Raw genomic sequence first — 17,237 nt, forward strand, 5'->3', positions numbered from 1 at the left:
TCACTAGGAAACTAGGGTTTTTCATCCTCTAGAACAGGCAAACTGGCCCCGTGAACACACATGGATTACAGTCATGAATACTCCCAACCATATCCTGGTCCCAAGCCCGGATAAAATGGGGGGGGGGGTGAAAGCAATGGTGAACTACCATATAAATATCTCACCAGGAATACCATGTGGGATGCCTCCAAAGTCACCTACAGTCGGAAACGACTGAAAAGGGTCAGATCAGATCATTATCTTGTCCACTGCTGTACAATTTTATCTTTATTCATCAATACCTTGCCATTTTCATCTTTAATTGTGATCTGTTTTGGTTGCCACCTTCTATTAATGATTCTAATCATTTTGTACACCTCCCTAGTTTTATGCTCTCCATAGTGCTGTTCTGTATTATTGCATTGAACTTCTATTTTATCTTATTCTGACTGCTTTTTTCACCTCATCACACTTTCTTCTATATTGCTCCTCTATTTGTTCTAATGTATCCCTTCTTAGCTTCAACATTCTTTTCTCCAGTACTAACTTCAGTCTTCCTGTCTAATCCACTTCATGATCTTCTCTTCTTCTGGTACTGTTTCTTCAACTGCATCTTCTATTACCTTCATTACTCTTTTCACTCTTAGGTTCAAATTTTTTTTTTCTTTATTCACACTTTTTAGTTTCTCCTCTAACACTGTTCTGTACCTTCTTCCTATTTCTGCTTCACTTATTCTTGCTATATTTCTTTGTTTTTGATGATGGGGTTTATATTTTCTTTTTAATTTCAACTTGATGTTTGCAATCACTAAGCTATGATTCAAATCTATGTAGGCTGTTCAATAAGTTATAAGACTATATTTATAGAGAAAACAGATTACCTTTAATCGTCATCATTTACATGGTCTTTTTCGAAGTAACTAAGCTATGATTCAAATAAAAATGGATGCATTTGGGACAAATGCATCCGTGAGACGTGATGCATTTGTCCCAACATTGCGTCCACTTCTTAAACACATGTGAAAGTCCATTTTCTGAGAGTTCTTTCAAAACCGCCTCCGCAGCTTTTACGCATGCTTTGTTGCTTTCGAAATGGCGGCCTCTTAGTGGTTTCTTGAGCTGAGGAAACAGCCAGAAATCGCACAGTGCGAGATCAGGACTGTATGGAGGGTGTGGTAGGATATCTATGTTTTTCTTCTGCAACACGTCCACTACACAACCCATAATATGTGGCCTTGCATTATCGTGGTGCAATAAGAAGCCATTCTTCAGCAATGGACGCTTCCTTTTGACGTGCTGTACCATTGTCCATAAAACATCCGCATAGTATGAGCCATTTACAGTATTCCTGGGTTCTACAGCATGTTGGTAAACAATGCCTTCGTAGTCAAAAAACATTATGGTCATAACTTTACCAGCCGATTTTACAGATTTTGCTTTCTTGGGGTTAGGCAAAGACGGAAGCTTCCATTCGCTGTTTTGTTGTTTCATTGTAGGGTCATAGTTATACCACCAAGCTTCATCTGCTGTAATGATGTGTTTTAAGAAGTTGTTGCCTTCTTGTTCCAGTCTTTCTGTGCACACATCCACTCGATGCTGCATTCGCTCCGGTGTCAAGAGTTTGGGAATCCATCGGGCGCAAACACGTTTCAGTCCCAAATGTTCAGCCATGATTGAGTGAACACCTCCCACAGAAATATTCAGGACAACATACAGCAGGCGTACTGTAATTCTGCAATCCTCCTTGATGATAATCGCTGCTGTGTTGATCCTTGTCTCTGTGATGGACGTTGAAGGTCTTCCCTCACGTTCAAGATCTTCCACATTTTGCCTTCCTTCCTTAAAAGTTTTATGCCAGCAAAAAACACTTGCCCTCGACATTGCTTCATCGTGGAAAGTTTCGCGTATCATGTTAAAAGTGTCCGATGCCGATTTTTGCAAACGCACACAAAATTTAATCGCATAACGCTGTTCCAAGGAATGCTTCCATTTCGACGACTGGTCGCGGCTTGTAGGCGCACCGAAACAAGCTTATGTTTAGTCACGTGACACTCTGGCACATCAGCCCATATATGCCATCTATCAACCTCTTTTGTTAATTAATACAGACAGCAACATTTCTTTATTTCACAGAAATTAATATTGTGATGAGTGGTTTCACGACAGTAAAATTAGTCTTATTACTTATTGAACAACCCTCGTATATCCGCTCCTTAAAGAGTTCAACACTGCTGTATTGATGTTATCCATCTTCTTTTAATCGTAATTGTATCAGTCATGTTCTTGGTTTTTATTATTATTATTATTATTATTATGTGACACCTTCAAGGAGTCCAAAGGCTCATCGAGGGAGGGCACCTACCTCTATAACTCTCCATCACAAAATCCACCAACTACAGCAAACCATAATTACCATCATCTACTCCAATGCCATCTACTGCCCATCACCACCATCATTTTCCCATCATTTAATTGGCACATTCATTTTTTACATTCCTTTTGCTGGAATCTTGTGTTACAGACCATCATCATCTCGTGGTCCACAGCAAATTCTGAAATTTTCTCATCTCATTCGTTTCTTTCTCCAAAACCATATTTTCCCATGATGCTTTCCCAACTATCATTTTCTGTTCTAACTCTGGCATTCCAGTCTCCTTCAATAATTAGTACGTCTTTCTTTGGTATTGTTTCTATTGTCTCTGTCAGATCTTTGTAAAATAAATCAATATTCTCATCTACGCTGTCAGATGTGGGTGCATATATCTGGACTATTGATCTTGCTACCATGATTTGTTCATTGACTGGTTTATAGCCTAACCGTGCCTCTCTAGCTTTTTTGTTAAGAAGGAAACTAACTCCTGCTTGGTGTCCTGTCCTGACCATATGACTTTGCATCCATTTATCTCTCCTGATAATGTCCATCACATCTCTGCCAGTCCTAGTATATCACATTGATATCTCTTCATTTCCTCGTGAAGTAATTCTAGTTTTCCTGACATCCAAAGTGTCCATACATTCCATGTCTCCATTGATAATAGTTCTATTGGTTTCCGTTTCCTTTCGGTATCCCACTTTTCGATCCAACCCCAATCACTTGATTGGTATCACGAACCTTGTTCATCCAGGCGACATCTGAGCTGGCATGTTTTAACTGTTGATCATATAAGCATAGGCATCAGATAACAATCATGTTTTTTCTTTACGGTCAGAGCATCGATACTCATCTGACCCCTTTATCCAGGCTTGGGACTGGCATGAGATCCCCTTAAGGATCCCATGGCGGAGTTAAATCTATTATCAGGAATTAACAAATAATAATAAGCTTTTACCAATAATAAAAAATTAAAACATTTACAACACCCACTCAGCTGTATATAAATTTCAAATCCAGCCATCCTTAGATGGCTGGATTTGAAATGCACCCTAGTTCACACATTAGGGATTGAAAGTGCACCCTAGTTCACACATTAGGGATGGTGCACCTAGAACCTTTCTAAAAATTCTTGATACTGTCCAGAATAGAGCAGTTCAGCTCATCAACAATCCTTCACTCAAAGGCTTTAACCTCTGTCTCACAGACAGCGTTTCAGCCTTATGTCTCTTCTGCAAGTACTTCCATGGGTACTGCTCCAGTGAATTGGTAAACATCATTCCTCCACTTACTGTAGGGCCTGCTAAAACAAGAGCAGCAACTGCCCAACATCCCTTTTCAGTACAACTGCAAACCTGCTTCTCCTCGTCCTCCTCATTTATTCCATCTGCCTATGTCCTCTAGAACAGCCTTCCTCATAATGTGTTGCACAACGTCAACCTCCAGTTCTTTAAGAAAAATATCAATAGATTTCTTCTTTCTCAATCTTTATCTGCACCTCACACATGGCACTGATGTCCTCTAAGGTTCTTGTACATCTTTGTGTGTGTGTGTGTGTGTGTGTGTGTGTGTGTGTGTGTGTGTGTGTGTGTGTGTGTGTGAGTGAGTGAGTGAGTGAGTGAGTGATTAAAAAAATTAAATTTTCATCTTGGCTGTTCAGAAAACATTGATATTATATTTATTAAAGTTATAAAAATCTCATTGTTTCTGGTTGTAGGAAATATGTCACCATCTGATGAGGATCATGAAAAGACATTTTTCAGGTATTTTTTTAAAGAATAATTTGATCAAGTTTGAAATATAATGAGAATAATGTATTAAAAATTTAGACATAAATCTCAGAGTACAGTATTTTGAGATGTAAAATTCCAGGAATTTGCATTTTCAAAAATGAGGGCTTGTCTTATGTCTAATAGTGACAGAATATTGTCGTTTAATTGCTATACGGCTAGGGGGTGCAATTCTAGCTCGCCTCCTCGTGGTGCACCCTAGTTCATGCTAAAGAGCTAAAGTAATTGACGTCAGACCATTGTGCAATCTCCTGACCATATTTACACATGAAAACTCAAAACCTTCACAGCGGTTCTTCTTCGAACCAGCTGATAAGGAATATTGGACATAATATCCGTATCTGCCAGTTAAATGTTGAGGGTATTAGTGCATCAAAATGTCAATGTCTTTCTAAACTTCTACGAGAAAAAAACATCGATTTACTTCTCATTCAAGAATCACATATCGAAACTGAAGATCAAGTTAAATCTAGAGCAATAATCCCTGGCTATGACATTCTCAGGATTACTTACAGTCGTAGCTATGGCAACATAACATATGTCCATAATGGTATTGAGAATGCTGTGCTGATATCTTCTTCTACTGATGACGAAATCCATACGATCGCTGTTAAAGCAGCAGACATTACGATTGTGAATGTATATAAACCACCTGCAACTGTTTGGCCAAATGATGTTCTACAGACATACTCCCACCCAACTGTGTACTCTGGGAACTCCAATAGTCATCATACCTCTTGGAAATATGATCGGAGTGATCAAAATGGGGAAATATTAGCTAAATGGGCAGATCAACACTGTCTTCACTTGGTTTTTGATGCCATGGAAAAAGGCACACCTTTAAATCAAGAGCCTGGAATAAGGAATATAACCCAGATTTGACATTCGTCTCCACTGATAGTGAAAATCAGCCTCTACAGACTTTCAGACATAATCTTGAGGTTTTTCCAAATAGCCAGCACCGTCCCATCTTTATGGAATTAGGAGCCCAAATTCCAGTGATAACATCATTTTCTAGACCAAGATGGAATTTCCAAAAAGCTGACTGGGAAAACTTCACTGCAGATCTAGACTCATACCTTAGAAGAATTCCCCCAACTTACAAAAACTATACACAGTTCACTGGAGCAGTTATAGCAGTGGCAAAAATACACATTCATTGAGGCTACTGAAAAGAATGCATGCCTGGATGGACCAATGAAAGTGAATCCCTGTATCAGGAATTCCTTGAAAGTAAGGATCCCGAGATAGGAGAACTGCTCCATAGTCTCAACACTGCTCATAGAGAAAAGTGAATTCAAATAACTGAAAACATAGATTTCAAACACTCTAGTAGAAAAGCCTGGTCTCTACTTAAAAAGCTTGGTTCAAGCCCCTCTGTACCAAAGAAATCTCCTCTTGTCGATCCAAAGCAGATAACAGCTCATATGGTTTCGCTTTCTAGAGCTCTGATAGATAAAGAACATACTAAAGAGGTAAAACGTGAACTAAAGGCTATGAAATCTGTAACTCAAAAGAATCAACAATTCTCTTTGCCTTTTTCCCATGAGGAAATATCTTCGGCATTTCAAAATATCAAAATGGGGAAGGTTCCTGGATTTGACAATATTCATAATGAATTCCTGATGCACTGTGGACCTTATGCAAGATCGTGGCTGGCTAAGTTCTTTAACGATATACTTGAAAGTGACTGCGTTCCTAAAGAATTTAAAAAGACAAAAATCATTGCTGTGTTAAAACCAGGTAAGCCAGCAGACAGAACTGAAAGTTATTGCCCCATAGCCCTTTTAAGTGCAACCTACAAATTGTTGGAGAGACTAATATTGAATAGGATTAGTGATAAAATTTTGGAACGTGTTCCAATCGAACAAGCAGGGTTCAGAAGAGATTGCAGCTGCACAGATCAAGTTCTCAGCTTAACAACCTACATTGAAGCAGGATTTCAAAGATGCCTGAAGACTACTGCATTCTTTATTGACTTAACAGCGGCTTACGATACTGTTTGGAGAGAGGGACTCATATATAAATTTCTTAAGGTCATCCCATGTAAAATATTGGGTCATCTCCTAAACAACTTACTGTGTGATCGATATTTCAGGGTAGTCACCGGAGGAAGCATCAGTAAACAGAGAATGCCTAAGAATGGATTACCTCAGGGCTTGGTGCTCACACCACTGCTTTTTAGCCTTTACATCGCAGATATTCCTGAAACAGCCAGCAGGAAGTTTGCTTATGCAGATGATCTAGCTTTGGCAATCAGCGACAAGTCTATAAAAAGAACTGAAGAAATATTGACAAATGATCTGTTGGCTTTATGGCAGTTCTATAAAAAATGGAGATTAACACCAAATTCTGTTTAAACTGAATGTTCTTGCTTTCGCCTCAATAATAGACTTGTAAATCAAAAACCAGAGATATATGCTGATGGAACATTAATTTCATTTAATCCGACACCTAAATATCTGGGAATAACTCTGGATAGAACTCTGTCATATAAACAGCATATGATTAATATCGCTACTGAAGTTTGCACCAGAAATAACATAGTTCAGAAGCTTTGTGGTACTATATGGGGCTGAAGTACCACAACTCTGTTGTGCACTGTCATGGGTCTAGTTTACAGTGCAGCAGAGTATGGTGCTCCTGTCTGGCTCAATAGTTACCATGTCAATAAACTAGATGCTCAACTTAACTCCACTCTGTATTTAATAACAGGTTGCATTAGGAGTACACCCTTACAATGGCTCTCCACTTTAAGCCACATTGCTCCTCTGGAACTGCAATGACAGGAAGCCTTGCTTCATGAATATAAAAGAATTTTAAATAACCAAAACCTCCCAATACATGAATGTATTCCAGATGCTTTATCTAATAGACTAAAGTTTGTAATTACATAAACATCTTCCAAAAACTGTCTGGATTTGACCTGCCCATGAATACATGGACGACGGCTAACAGGATTCGTACAGGCCATGGTGTATGTGGAGACTTATTTTTAAAGTGGGGGTAAGATACCAAATCCCCACTGTCCGTGTGGAGCCAAGACCCAAACCATTCACCATATAGTACAGGAATATGCCCTGATGGCATATCCAGGTGACTTTAAGGATATCTTTGACCTATCCCCCAGAGACGATCAGCTGGATTAAACCTAAATGTTAAAATATGATTAATCTTCTGTCTGATGCTTTTCATATATTTCATATTTGTATTTGTCTGAATGTAGATGTTTTACTTTTTTTTTTTTTTTATTTATATTATCATATATGTGTATCTTATCTATATTCATGTGTATTTTATCTTTTGTCTTTTAACCATGTGTACAAGCCATATGATAAATAAATAAATAAATAAATGGACTAGATCATCCTTTATTTTGTTTATTATCCTTGTATATGCTCAAGGAAATTCTACTTCTTCTAGTAGGACTGGACTGCTAGAGCCATTAGCTGGTCAGTCAGTCAATTGGTGAGATGGATAGGAGGGTGGTTGATGGAGAGATATCAAATAGTAGTTTATTCGAAAGTAGAGTCCAAAAGAAGGCCTGTGACTAGTGGCGTGCTGTAGGGTTCTGTGACTGAACTGCTACTGTTTAATTTGTTCATTAACAATATAGGAATGGATCTGAGAAGAACTGTTCCGTTATTTGCCAATAGTGCAAAGTTGGGTATAGCAATAGTTAATACAGATGATGTCAAAATTTTGCAGAATGATTTGGATTGATTGGCAGACTGGGCAAAGGAGAATGGATGTCAGTTTAATGTGACAAAATGTAAGGTTATGTATTTTGGGGTGAAAAGATTACCAGCTGTATACCACATTGGTGGAACTGTACTCCAGGAAATTGATGAAGCCAGAGATTTGGGAGTGTTAGTGGATTAGGGAGTTAAAGTTTAGGGAACACATAGCAAAAGTGGCTAAAACAGCTCATCAGATCACTTGGTTACTGAAGAATGTTTGAGCAGGTTATTGAAAGCAGGTTATTGTTCTTTATCGAGCCTTGATAAGACCTCCATCTTGGCTGCCGCATGCAGATCTGGGCACCAGGGTTTTTTTGGTGATGAGGAGGTAGAGAGGATCCAGAGGTGAGTGATTACTATGGTAGCAGGTCTATGGAATGAACCTGCTTTAACCAATCGTGTGGAACCTCACTCCTCCAACACTTATTTATTAATTTTAAGAATCTGCGATGTAAATATTTTCCACCATATTTCCAAAGCTCTATATTTATGCCATCTAATCTGGTTGATTTTCTATTTTTCCTTTATTGCTTCTTTTAGTTCTTCCAATTTTATTTTTTCTATATCAGTGCTGATTTCTTCATTATTATCTTCTGTTATTAAATTTGAGTCATACCATAAATTCTTATAATGTTCTATCCATTGTTTATCTTGTATTATGTTGATTTGTGCTGTATCTCTTTCTTCGTTGTTTAATTTCCGTAATATTTTGTCGGCTGTCTTGTCTTCCATCTATGTCTTCTATTTTATTAATAATCTGTTCCAAAAATCTTGGTGAGCTTTACGTACTATGGTTTTAGCCATATTTCTTTTGTTTTTGTATATTTCTTCTGTTTCCTTTGTATGTTTTTGAAGGAGTGATTTCTATATCTGTGTTCCAGATATAGAAAATACAGATTTTTTTTTTATGTTTTTCTTTTTAATATTTTATTTTTCTTTCCAATTACTTCAGAGACTGCTTTATGGATTATCTTTATTAGAGTTTTTCCATTCTGCAATATCTTCAATGATTTGGGCTTCTTTTAGGTAATATGTTAATTGTGATTGGTATAGTATTCTAATGCTTTCTTCTCATAATAGATATACTTCGTATACTTGTTCTATTTCTTGTTTTTGCTTATTTACTTCCTTTCTCCATTTTGCTAGCATTTCTATTTTAGAGACTACTAAATAATGATCAGAAAAAATTTCACTTCCTCTGTAAATATGTACATTTCTCATGGGGCTAGTTTCTGATTAGCAATGATATAATCAATTATAGATCTTTTTCTCTGCCATTCCAAGTATATTTATTTATATTCTCTTTTTGAAAAAAGTATTGGTTATTATAAAATTATTGAAAGTACAGAAGTCTAATAGTTCATGCATATTTCTCTATATTTTCCTAAGACATTTGGGATTGAATTATTTCCAGCTCTAGCATTAAGATTTTTTTTCTATTTATGTATAGTCATTTTTATTATATTTATTTAACTGTTTTTGTAGTTCCTCATAAAATTGTTCAGAATCCCCTTTCCTACCTTCTTCAGGGGCATATACAAAATTGTACTTTCGTATTTTATTTTTCCATTTATTATTGATTAAAATGGCCACACCACTAAAATCTCTGATATGTTGATCCACTCTACCATATAGCATAGTAAAACAATCTATATCTTTTGTTCCCTTTAATTTCCTTTTTTGTTTCTCTTATCATGGCTATATTAATATTTTTAGTTTTTAGTTGTTTTGCCAATTCTAATTCCTTTGTTGTTATGTTTCACACATTCCACGTGGCTACTTTTAAAACGTCTGAGATTCCTAATAATTTACCTTTGTTCTTTCTTGGTCATTTTCCATTGTTGTTGTTTTTTTCAGTCTGATGAATTTTCCAGTTCTAGCATCTGAGTTATAGAAATTTTAACTTGGTAAGGTAACCAGCTTTATGCAAAACCCTCAGCCTGGAGGACTGAATTATCACTCTTAGTCTTAGCCTCCCCCTCGACCTGTCCAAGGGAGGCCCTACCAGTAGCTTAGCTCTTGAGGTCATTGGTGCACATAAGTCTCCTTACCACGTTAAGGTTCTGGTCCTGGTTTTCCCTTCAGTCATTTCTGACCATAGGTGATTTTGTAGGCATTGCCCCACACAAAGTATTCCTTGTGAGATTTTTCCAAGGTAGTTCACCATTGCATTCCCCCCCATTTTATCCAGTCTCAGGACTGGCATATGGCTGGGACGTATTCATGACTGTAAACCACATGTGTTCTGGGGATGAAAAACCAGTTTCCAGATGAAAAATATCTTCTACCTCTGTATGAGACCAGCTAACTCACCTTTAGTCAAAAGAGACCAGAAAAAGGTTCCTCACGTCGCTGATGGGAATCGAACCGAGGTCTTTCCGACCAAAGGGCATTGTCTATACTGACTGAGCTATAGCGACTCCCCTGCATCAAGGTGAAAATACCATTAAGGAGGGGGGGGGGGCATAGGAAAAACCGATTCTGTTAAATTTAATCTAACCTAATTGAAATTCAAACTGGCTTGATGTAATCTGACAAGTCTTAATCTCACTTAAAATTTAGCACTATTTAATGCAATGGAATTAAATAACCTGAACATTCAGTATGGATAAGTATGATAAGAGTAGAATCAAAGCCCTTCATGAATACCAGCCAGCAAAGTATTCGTGCTAATGACATTGATCATTTCAGTCATATTAATCAGTAATTACTTTTTGAAAATAAGTAGTAAAAACTTTGTTTTTATGGTGCTAACTTAGACATGACAGTAGCAACATGTTTAGTTCATAAAAATTTTAAAAAAAATGAAATTTGACTACAACAAACACTCGAGAGGAAATTTCTCTATAAATAATAATAAATTTAGTTTAATCCTTTATCCAAGTGTAAGCAAACAAAGTTTGCGCCTGAAGTATCTTCAGGACTGAGGCAACTCGTGGTAAAGGTGGACCAAGCTCTCATCACTCCTAGTCTTAGTATCTCCCATAATGCAAAGCACATATCCTTGCAGACATGTATAATGCTATGCATTAAGGGAAGGGCCACTACCCAGACCGGTTTCAACCTTTATTGCGGTCTCAGAGAAGTCATATTTACCTATACGAGTTGCCAAAAGGTGTACCACCTTATTATTAAATTACTCTGGATTTAGAAGTGGAAAAAAACTTCCAACATCTTTCTCTAAATCCAGAGTAATTTAATAGTAATATTTTACAAAATGCATGTTCTTTGTTAAAGGAAATAAAACTGGACTCAAATTGCATTCTTAAATATCATTGCTAAACTCATATATATATATAAATTAAATGTTTTTTAGATCCATCGATGTTTGGAAACATGCATTTGTTTCTCATTTTCCACAGATGGTAAGTAGATTTCAGTGTTAAAAAATTTATTTTATCACTTGAAGAAAAACATTTGCTTTGTGTTGATATAGCCCATAGGAGTCAGGCAAACAAAAAAAAGTAATAATAAAATAAAATAAAAACAGCATTGTGGAACATTGAACATTATTATGTTAATATTGGGGAGAAATTTGAACTATGGAATAGAACTTAATGATTTTCTTTATACAAATTTTCTAACAGAAAATGGCTTTTATGGTGGAATTCTGTTTTGTTTCATTGAACTAGGACTGAAAGAAAAACTGCAAACTGAAGCAAGAACCAAACTTATCAGGATTTTGGTATCCTAAGTTTTGATGCTCTTCTTGGTTGACAAATGGCATATTTTCCATTTGATTAGAGTAGCGTAAGCCACATAGTAATTTCCAACATTGGACAGTGGATCTGTCTTGTCTTTTACTGAATGCAAGAAAGAAGTACAGACTGTACAAGGCTCAGAAGTCTGCCAGTCTTTTCTAATTCTAATCACACATCTCTAAAGTTTTTTTTTAATAGAGTTAATGAATAATTAATAATGCAGTGTATCCTCAGTTATACCATTGTGTTGTTTTATGTATCACATAGCTCTTACTGTTTCATTTCAATCCATTGTTCTACCTTGTAATTAACTATTGTTGCCACCTGATAGTCTGTAATATTCAGACTAAATATATGGCTTGTGTTTTTCATGTGAATTAAAGAAACCTCTCATGGCACAAGTATCTCTTAAAGAACCATTACAAATCTTCGCAGGATAGAAATAACCAGCAGGACTGATAAATTTGGAAAAGGATCTGTGTCACAAAGTAAGCTGCGAGCAAGGATAACCTTTAGCAAAAAATTCTGTGATCTCAAGATTATTCCAGACTTCGCCATGCAGAAGGAAACCATCAAGTCTCCCAGTGCACACAATATCTATTTCAACACAAGCTTATCACTTGTCTGCAATCAACTTCAAGCTGCTAAATGTGCACTAGCTATTAATATATATCTTATCTCTGATCTCCAGAATTGTATTATATTACCTCTATTGTAGACCCTCTCATACCCATATAGATTTAACTGTGGCTGAACGCTCTCTGTACCATTCATTTAATAAACTAAATGTCCTTATTAAATTCAATGTCCTTATCACTGAGCAAAGTGCATTTCATACTGTTCCAGAAAATTGAGTAGTTCACATTTCTGGATGCCTTTAACTGAAAGTGAAATCCTTATTCTTTCAAAAGGATATGATTTTGCTATAGTTCCTAAAAAAAAAAAGATACCTTACTTAGATTTCCTTTTCGACATTGAATGGAACTTATTCACTCTCAATCTAGTGAGAATGCTAATAAACTTTGTTTGGAAATTCCATCTGTCTTACTGAAATCCAAGCTTCCACCTACAAACATCTCTTTAACTGAAATGAAAGCTTTATGATCCTTAGATACAACAACCATCTTATTATTACTAAAGCTGACAAGGGGAAAGCTACAGTAGTTATGGATAATGCAAATTATAAAAGAAAAACCTCTTTTGTATTATGGGGTCAATCAACATTCCAGAAATTCGATCACAACTTCATAAACAGACAACTCAGAAAACTAAACACACTACTAAATGAAGTGGTAAATCTCAGTGGAGATACCATAGAAAAATTTAAAACTAAGATACATAAGGAAGACATTCCTCTTTGTCTGGTTGTCAACTGCATAGATTCACCTACTTGTTGCATAGCCATTTTTTTGCACACCTATTGAAAGCTCAGATTGGTAATTCCTGTTCATTCATAAAAAATTCATCCAATTTTCTAGATAAAGTGAAAAATGTTTCCCTACAACTCACTGTTATAATGGTTAGCTTTGATATGGAATCTCTCTCTCTCTCTTTGCAAATATTCCTCTTGAGAATACACTACGTCTACTTTCAGAAGCACTTCCACAGGATACAGTGAAATTATTCAACTTTGTTATTCACTCTGGGTACCTTATTTGTCAAAATAAGTTCTACAGTCAAGTTGAAGGAACTGCCACAAACGTTTATTTAGAAAATGTAGAAGACATCCTTTTTCTCATCCATACATCCTCAGCCTTCATTTTGGGTTCATTATATAGATGATGTTTATGCTGTCTGACCCCATTACTTACTTTTTTATCTAATATAAACAATCTACATTAAATTTACTATGGAAATAGAAAAAGACAACAAGTTATCATTTTTAGATATTCTTCTCTTCTGCTTATCATCAGGTAAATTAATCACTTCCATTTATAGAAAGTCTACTTTCACTGGATTCTACATTCAGCAGCCGTCTGCTCATCATCCCTTCACAGAAGACTGGAATTATAAAAACTTTGGTATGATGCGCTTACACTATTTGTTCTATGTCTCAACAATTACAGCAAGAATTCTTAAACATCATGAAACTCAATGGCTTCTCAGAATGGGCCACACAACAGCTTTTTAATTCCTATAATCCTAGCTCAAATAACAAGGACACAATATTAGAAGAGAGAGAATGGAAACAGTAGGAGAGATGGAATGAGAGAGAGGCATGGGAGTGCTAGAGGAGTAGAGAATGGAAACAGTAGGAGAGACTGGATGAGAGAGAGGTATGGCAGTGCTAGAAGAGGAGAGAATGGAAACAGTAGGAGAGATGGAATGAGAGAGAGGTATGGGAGTGCTAGAAGAGGAGAGAATGGAAACAGTAGGAGAAGCGGAATGAAAGAAGAGGAGAAAATGGAAACAATAGGAGAGAGGGAATGGTAAGAGGTATAATGTATGGGGACTCAATGATCCGTGGTTCAAGATAGGATGCGTGAAGAGTGTTTGCCAGGAGGAACGCTTTGGCAGTTAAGAGAGGTGAAAGGGTGGATGAGATGATTGTGATGGTGTAAATAGGGCAGCGAGAGATATGAGATTCTTGCTTGAGGTGGTACGAAAGAAGACATAGAGAGGAAAGATAGTGTGTGTGTGTGTGTGTGTTGCCTAGGCATGATAATGACAAACTGAGTAGAAGAGCAGTAATATTGAATGATATAATAGCTAGAATGTGTGAGGAGTGGAATATGTGGATGCTTGGAGTGCATTTGAGGACAGAGAGGAACTGTATGCAAGAGACCTCTTACATTTGAATGAGGAAGGACATAGGCATCTGGAGAGATTGCTGTTCTGAAAAAGTCAGTGTGTCCCAGGGAGGATGGTAGCAGGGGTGGCCCCTTGTGGGAATGGGTACTTGGGAGAAGGGGGGATGACATCAGGTAACACTGAGCCCAGTGGAGTCTAGAGGGGATAATACTGGGTATAGAAACAACGGCATTTATATGCTATATACTAATGCCAGGAGTATCCGGAATAAGGGAGAGGAATTGGTGGCGCAGATAGCATCAGCCTGGCCAAAAATTATTGGGATCACTGAGACGTGGTTGACAGAAGAGGATATAATAACAGGAATAGAGGTCGCTGGGTACAGCATTTTTTGGCAGGATAGGAAAGGAAAGCATGGTGGTGGAGTACTGCTTGGGATAAGTGACAACCTATGTCCTCTAAGAGTGGAGACTTTGGAAGGCAGTGACACTAATGATTTTGAAAGCATATGGTGTGAGGTAGAGGTGGGCAAGATAGGATATTTAGTGGAGTGTTGCTACAGACCCAGGAGTACAGAGGGTGGGGACCAGGAAATGTTTAGACAGTTGAATTTGGCTAGTGCAAGAAGAAAGATTGTTATGGGAGATTTTAACTACATTAGTATAAGCTGGGGAGAGGAAGATGCATGTTGCAATAAGGGAATGGAATTTCTAGAATTCTTGAGGGACAAATGCCCTTAGGCAACATGTAATAGAGGGAACAAGAGGTTCAAGAGTTTTTCAATTTGGTCATAGCATCAGACGAGTTCATAATAACTGAGATGACATTTCTCCCACCAGTTGGAGAGAGTGACCATATGGTTTTGACTTGGAAAATGAATAGACATGCAGGAGTATCAAAGAGGCGGGAATGTATATGGAATTATAAGGCAGGTGATTATAATAGTCTAAGACGTCAACTTCGGTAAGTTTCATGGAGGGAGGAATTGGAAGGTCAGGATATCATTAGTGCGTGGGAAATTATGAAAGAATATTTGTTAGCAGCAATGGTAAGTTATATACCACAAGTGAAGAAAAGGACACAATTTGGAGTAAAGTGGATGACAAACAATATTAAACAGGAATTGCATGCAAAAAAGAGGCTGTGGAAGCGATATAAGGAGATGAAGAGAAGATGCATGAAGAGTATAAGACACAGGCCAGAAGAGTGACTAGTATGGTAAGGAAGACGAAACTGGAATATGAGAGGAGATTAGCCTAAAGATCCAAAGAAAATCCTAGGGAATATTTTAGATATGTGGCCAGCAGGAGGAGAAATGACTGTGAAAGAATGATATTGTGGGATAAAAATGGGAATAGAGTGACTGATGCAGAGGACATAGTGGAGTTGTTCAATGAACACTTTATTGGAGTATTTCATCCTGGTGGAGTCGGTTTTAATGCTAGAGGGATTGGGCAGGTTCGAGGTTTAGAGGTACAAGAGTAGGATGTGTTTCAAATACTGAGTACTCTGGATATCAGTAAAGCTGTGGGACTGGATGGTATTTCACCACAAGTTTTGAGAGAATGTTCTAGGGAATTGACAGTGCCTTTGACCTGGCTTTTCAGTGAAAGTCTGGCTGCGGGAAAGGTGCCCATGGAATGGAAGGAAGATAAGATAGTGCCATTGCATAAGGGCGATAGCAGACTTGAAGTCTAATTATAGGCCAGTTTGTGTGTCATCAGTAGTTGGTAAGATCTTGATGAAAGTAGTGAAGGACCGTATACAGCATTGGGCAGATGAGGATAATGTTATCTGTGAGAGTCAACATGGATTTGTGAAGGGGCACTCTTGTTTTAGCAATATGCTAGCCTTTTATGATAAAGTTACAAGAGCATTAGATGAGGGAAAGGCATATACTGCTATTTTCTTAGACTTAGCGAAAGCATTTGACTGGGTGCCACATGATAACCTGATATTCAAGTTGCAGCACATGGGTCTGGATGTCAGATTGGTCAACTGGATTCAGGATTGGCTGTCCGATAGGTATCAGAGAGTTGTGTATGGTGGGGGCAGGTTCAAGGAAGCAGAGGGTTACAAGTGGGGTCCTACAGGGCTCAGTACTGGGACCTATATTGTTTAACCTTTACATCAATGACATTGTCAGTGGATTGCAAGGGGATATTCAGTTGTTTGCAGATGATGTGAAGCTGGGAAGGATTATTGGTAATAGTGCAGATGCGGCAGCCCTGCAAGAGGATTTGAATAAGCTAGATAGATGGACAAATGAATGGGAGGGTCTGTTTAATGCAGCAAAATGTAAGGTCTTGCGGTTTAGGAAACATTGATGGGACACTGCATACTCTATGGGAGGAGTTATACTGGAGGAAGTAGGGGAGACGAGAGATCTGGGGTTGATGATTGACAGAAACCTGAAATGTAGAGGCATATTGCAAAGGTGGTAAAGGTAACACAGAGGATTGCTGCAATAATGAGAAGGACACTGACTTGCAGAGATAAAAGGGTTATCATTCCGTTGTATAAGTCTCTGATCAGACCACACTTGGACTATTGTTCTAAGATTTGGTCCCCAGAATTTGAAGGGGATAAATTAACTGTGGAAAGAGTACAAAGGTGGATAACAAAGATGGTTTCAGGACTGTACAATGATAGTTATGAAGATCGGCTGAGGGAATGTGGACTGCAGAGTTTGGTGGATAGAAGAAGGAGAGGTGATATGATCAAGAATTTTAAACTGTTGAGAGGTGGTTACAGGGTTGACACTGGGGAGTTCTTTCGCTTGGTTGAATAGCAGGAAGGAGTGATGACAAGAGGCCATCACTGGAAGTTACGAAAGGAAACTGTGAGCAAGAGGGTGAGGAGTGGGTTCTTTGTGTGGAGGGTGGTTGAACCATGGAATGCATTG

The 17,237-nt window shown here is 37.7% G+C and overlaps 1 protein-coding gene across 2 annotated transcripts in view; it reads left to right on the plus strand.

Moving 5' to 3' along the window:
- Window positions 1-17,237, plus strand: part of LOC150102550 (cytoplasmic dynein 2 light intermediate chain 1) — a 372,826-nt gene that overhangs the window by 314,425 nt on the left and 41,164 nt on the right. For both annotated transcript variants that reach the window (XM_090398816.1, XM_090398815.1), the window contains 2 exons: window positions 4,068-4,113; window positions 11,197-11,245. In XM_090398816.1, the coding sequence (XP_090254942.1) occupies window positions 4,068-4,113; window positions 11,197-11,245 (95 nt within the window). The remainder of the gene's footprint in view (window positions 1-4,067; window positions 4,114-11,196; window positions 11,246-17,237) is intronic.

Source organism: Typopeltis vanoorti, chromosome 10 (genome assembly GCF_054136105.1).
Source record: "Typopeltis vanoorti isolate ZY-2024b chromosome 10, IOZ_Tvanoo_1.0, whole genome shotgun sequence".
Taxonomy (NCBI): domain Eukaryota; kingdom Metazoa; phylum Arthropoda; class Arachnida; order Uropygi; family Thelyphonidae; genus Typopeltis; species Typopeltis vanoorti.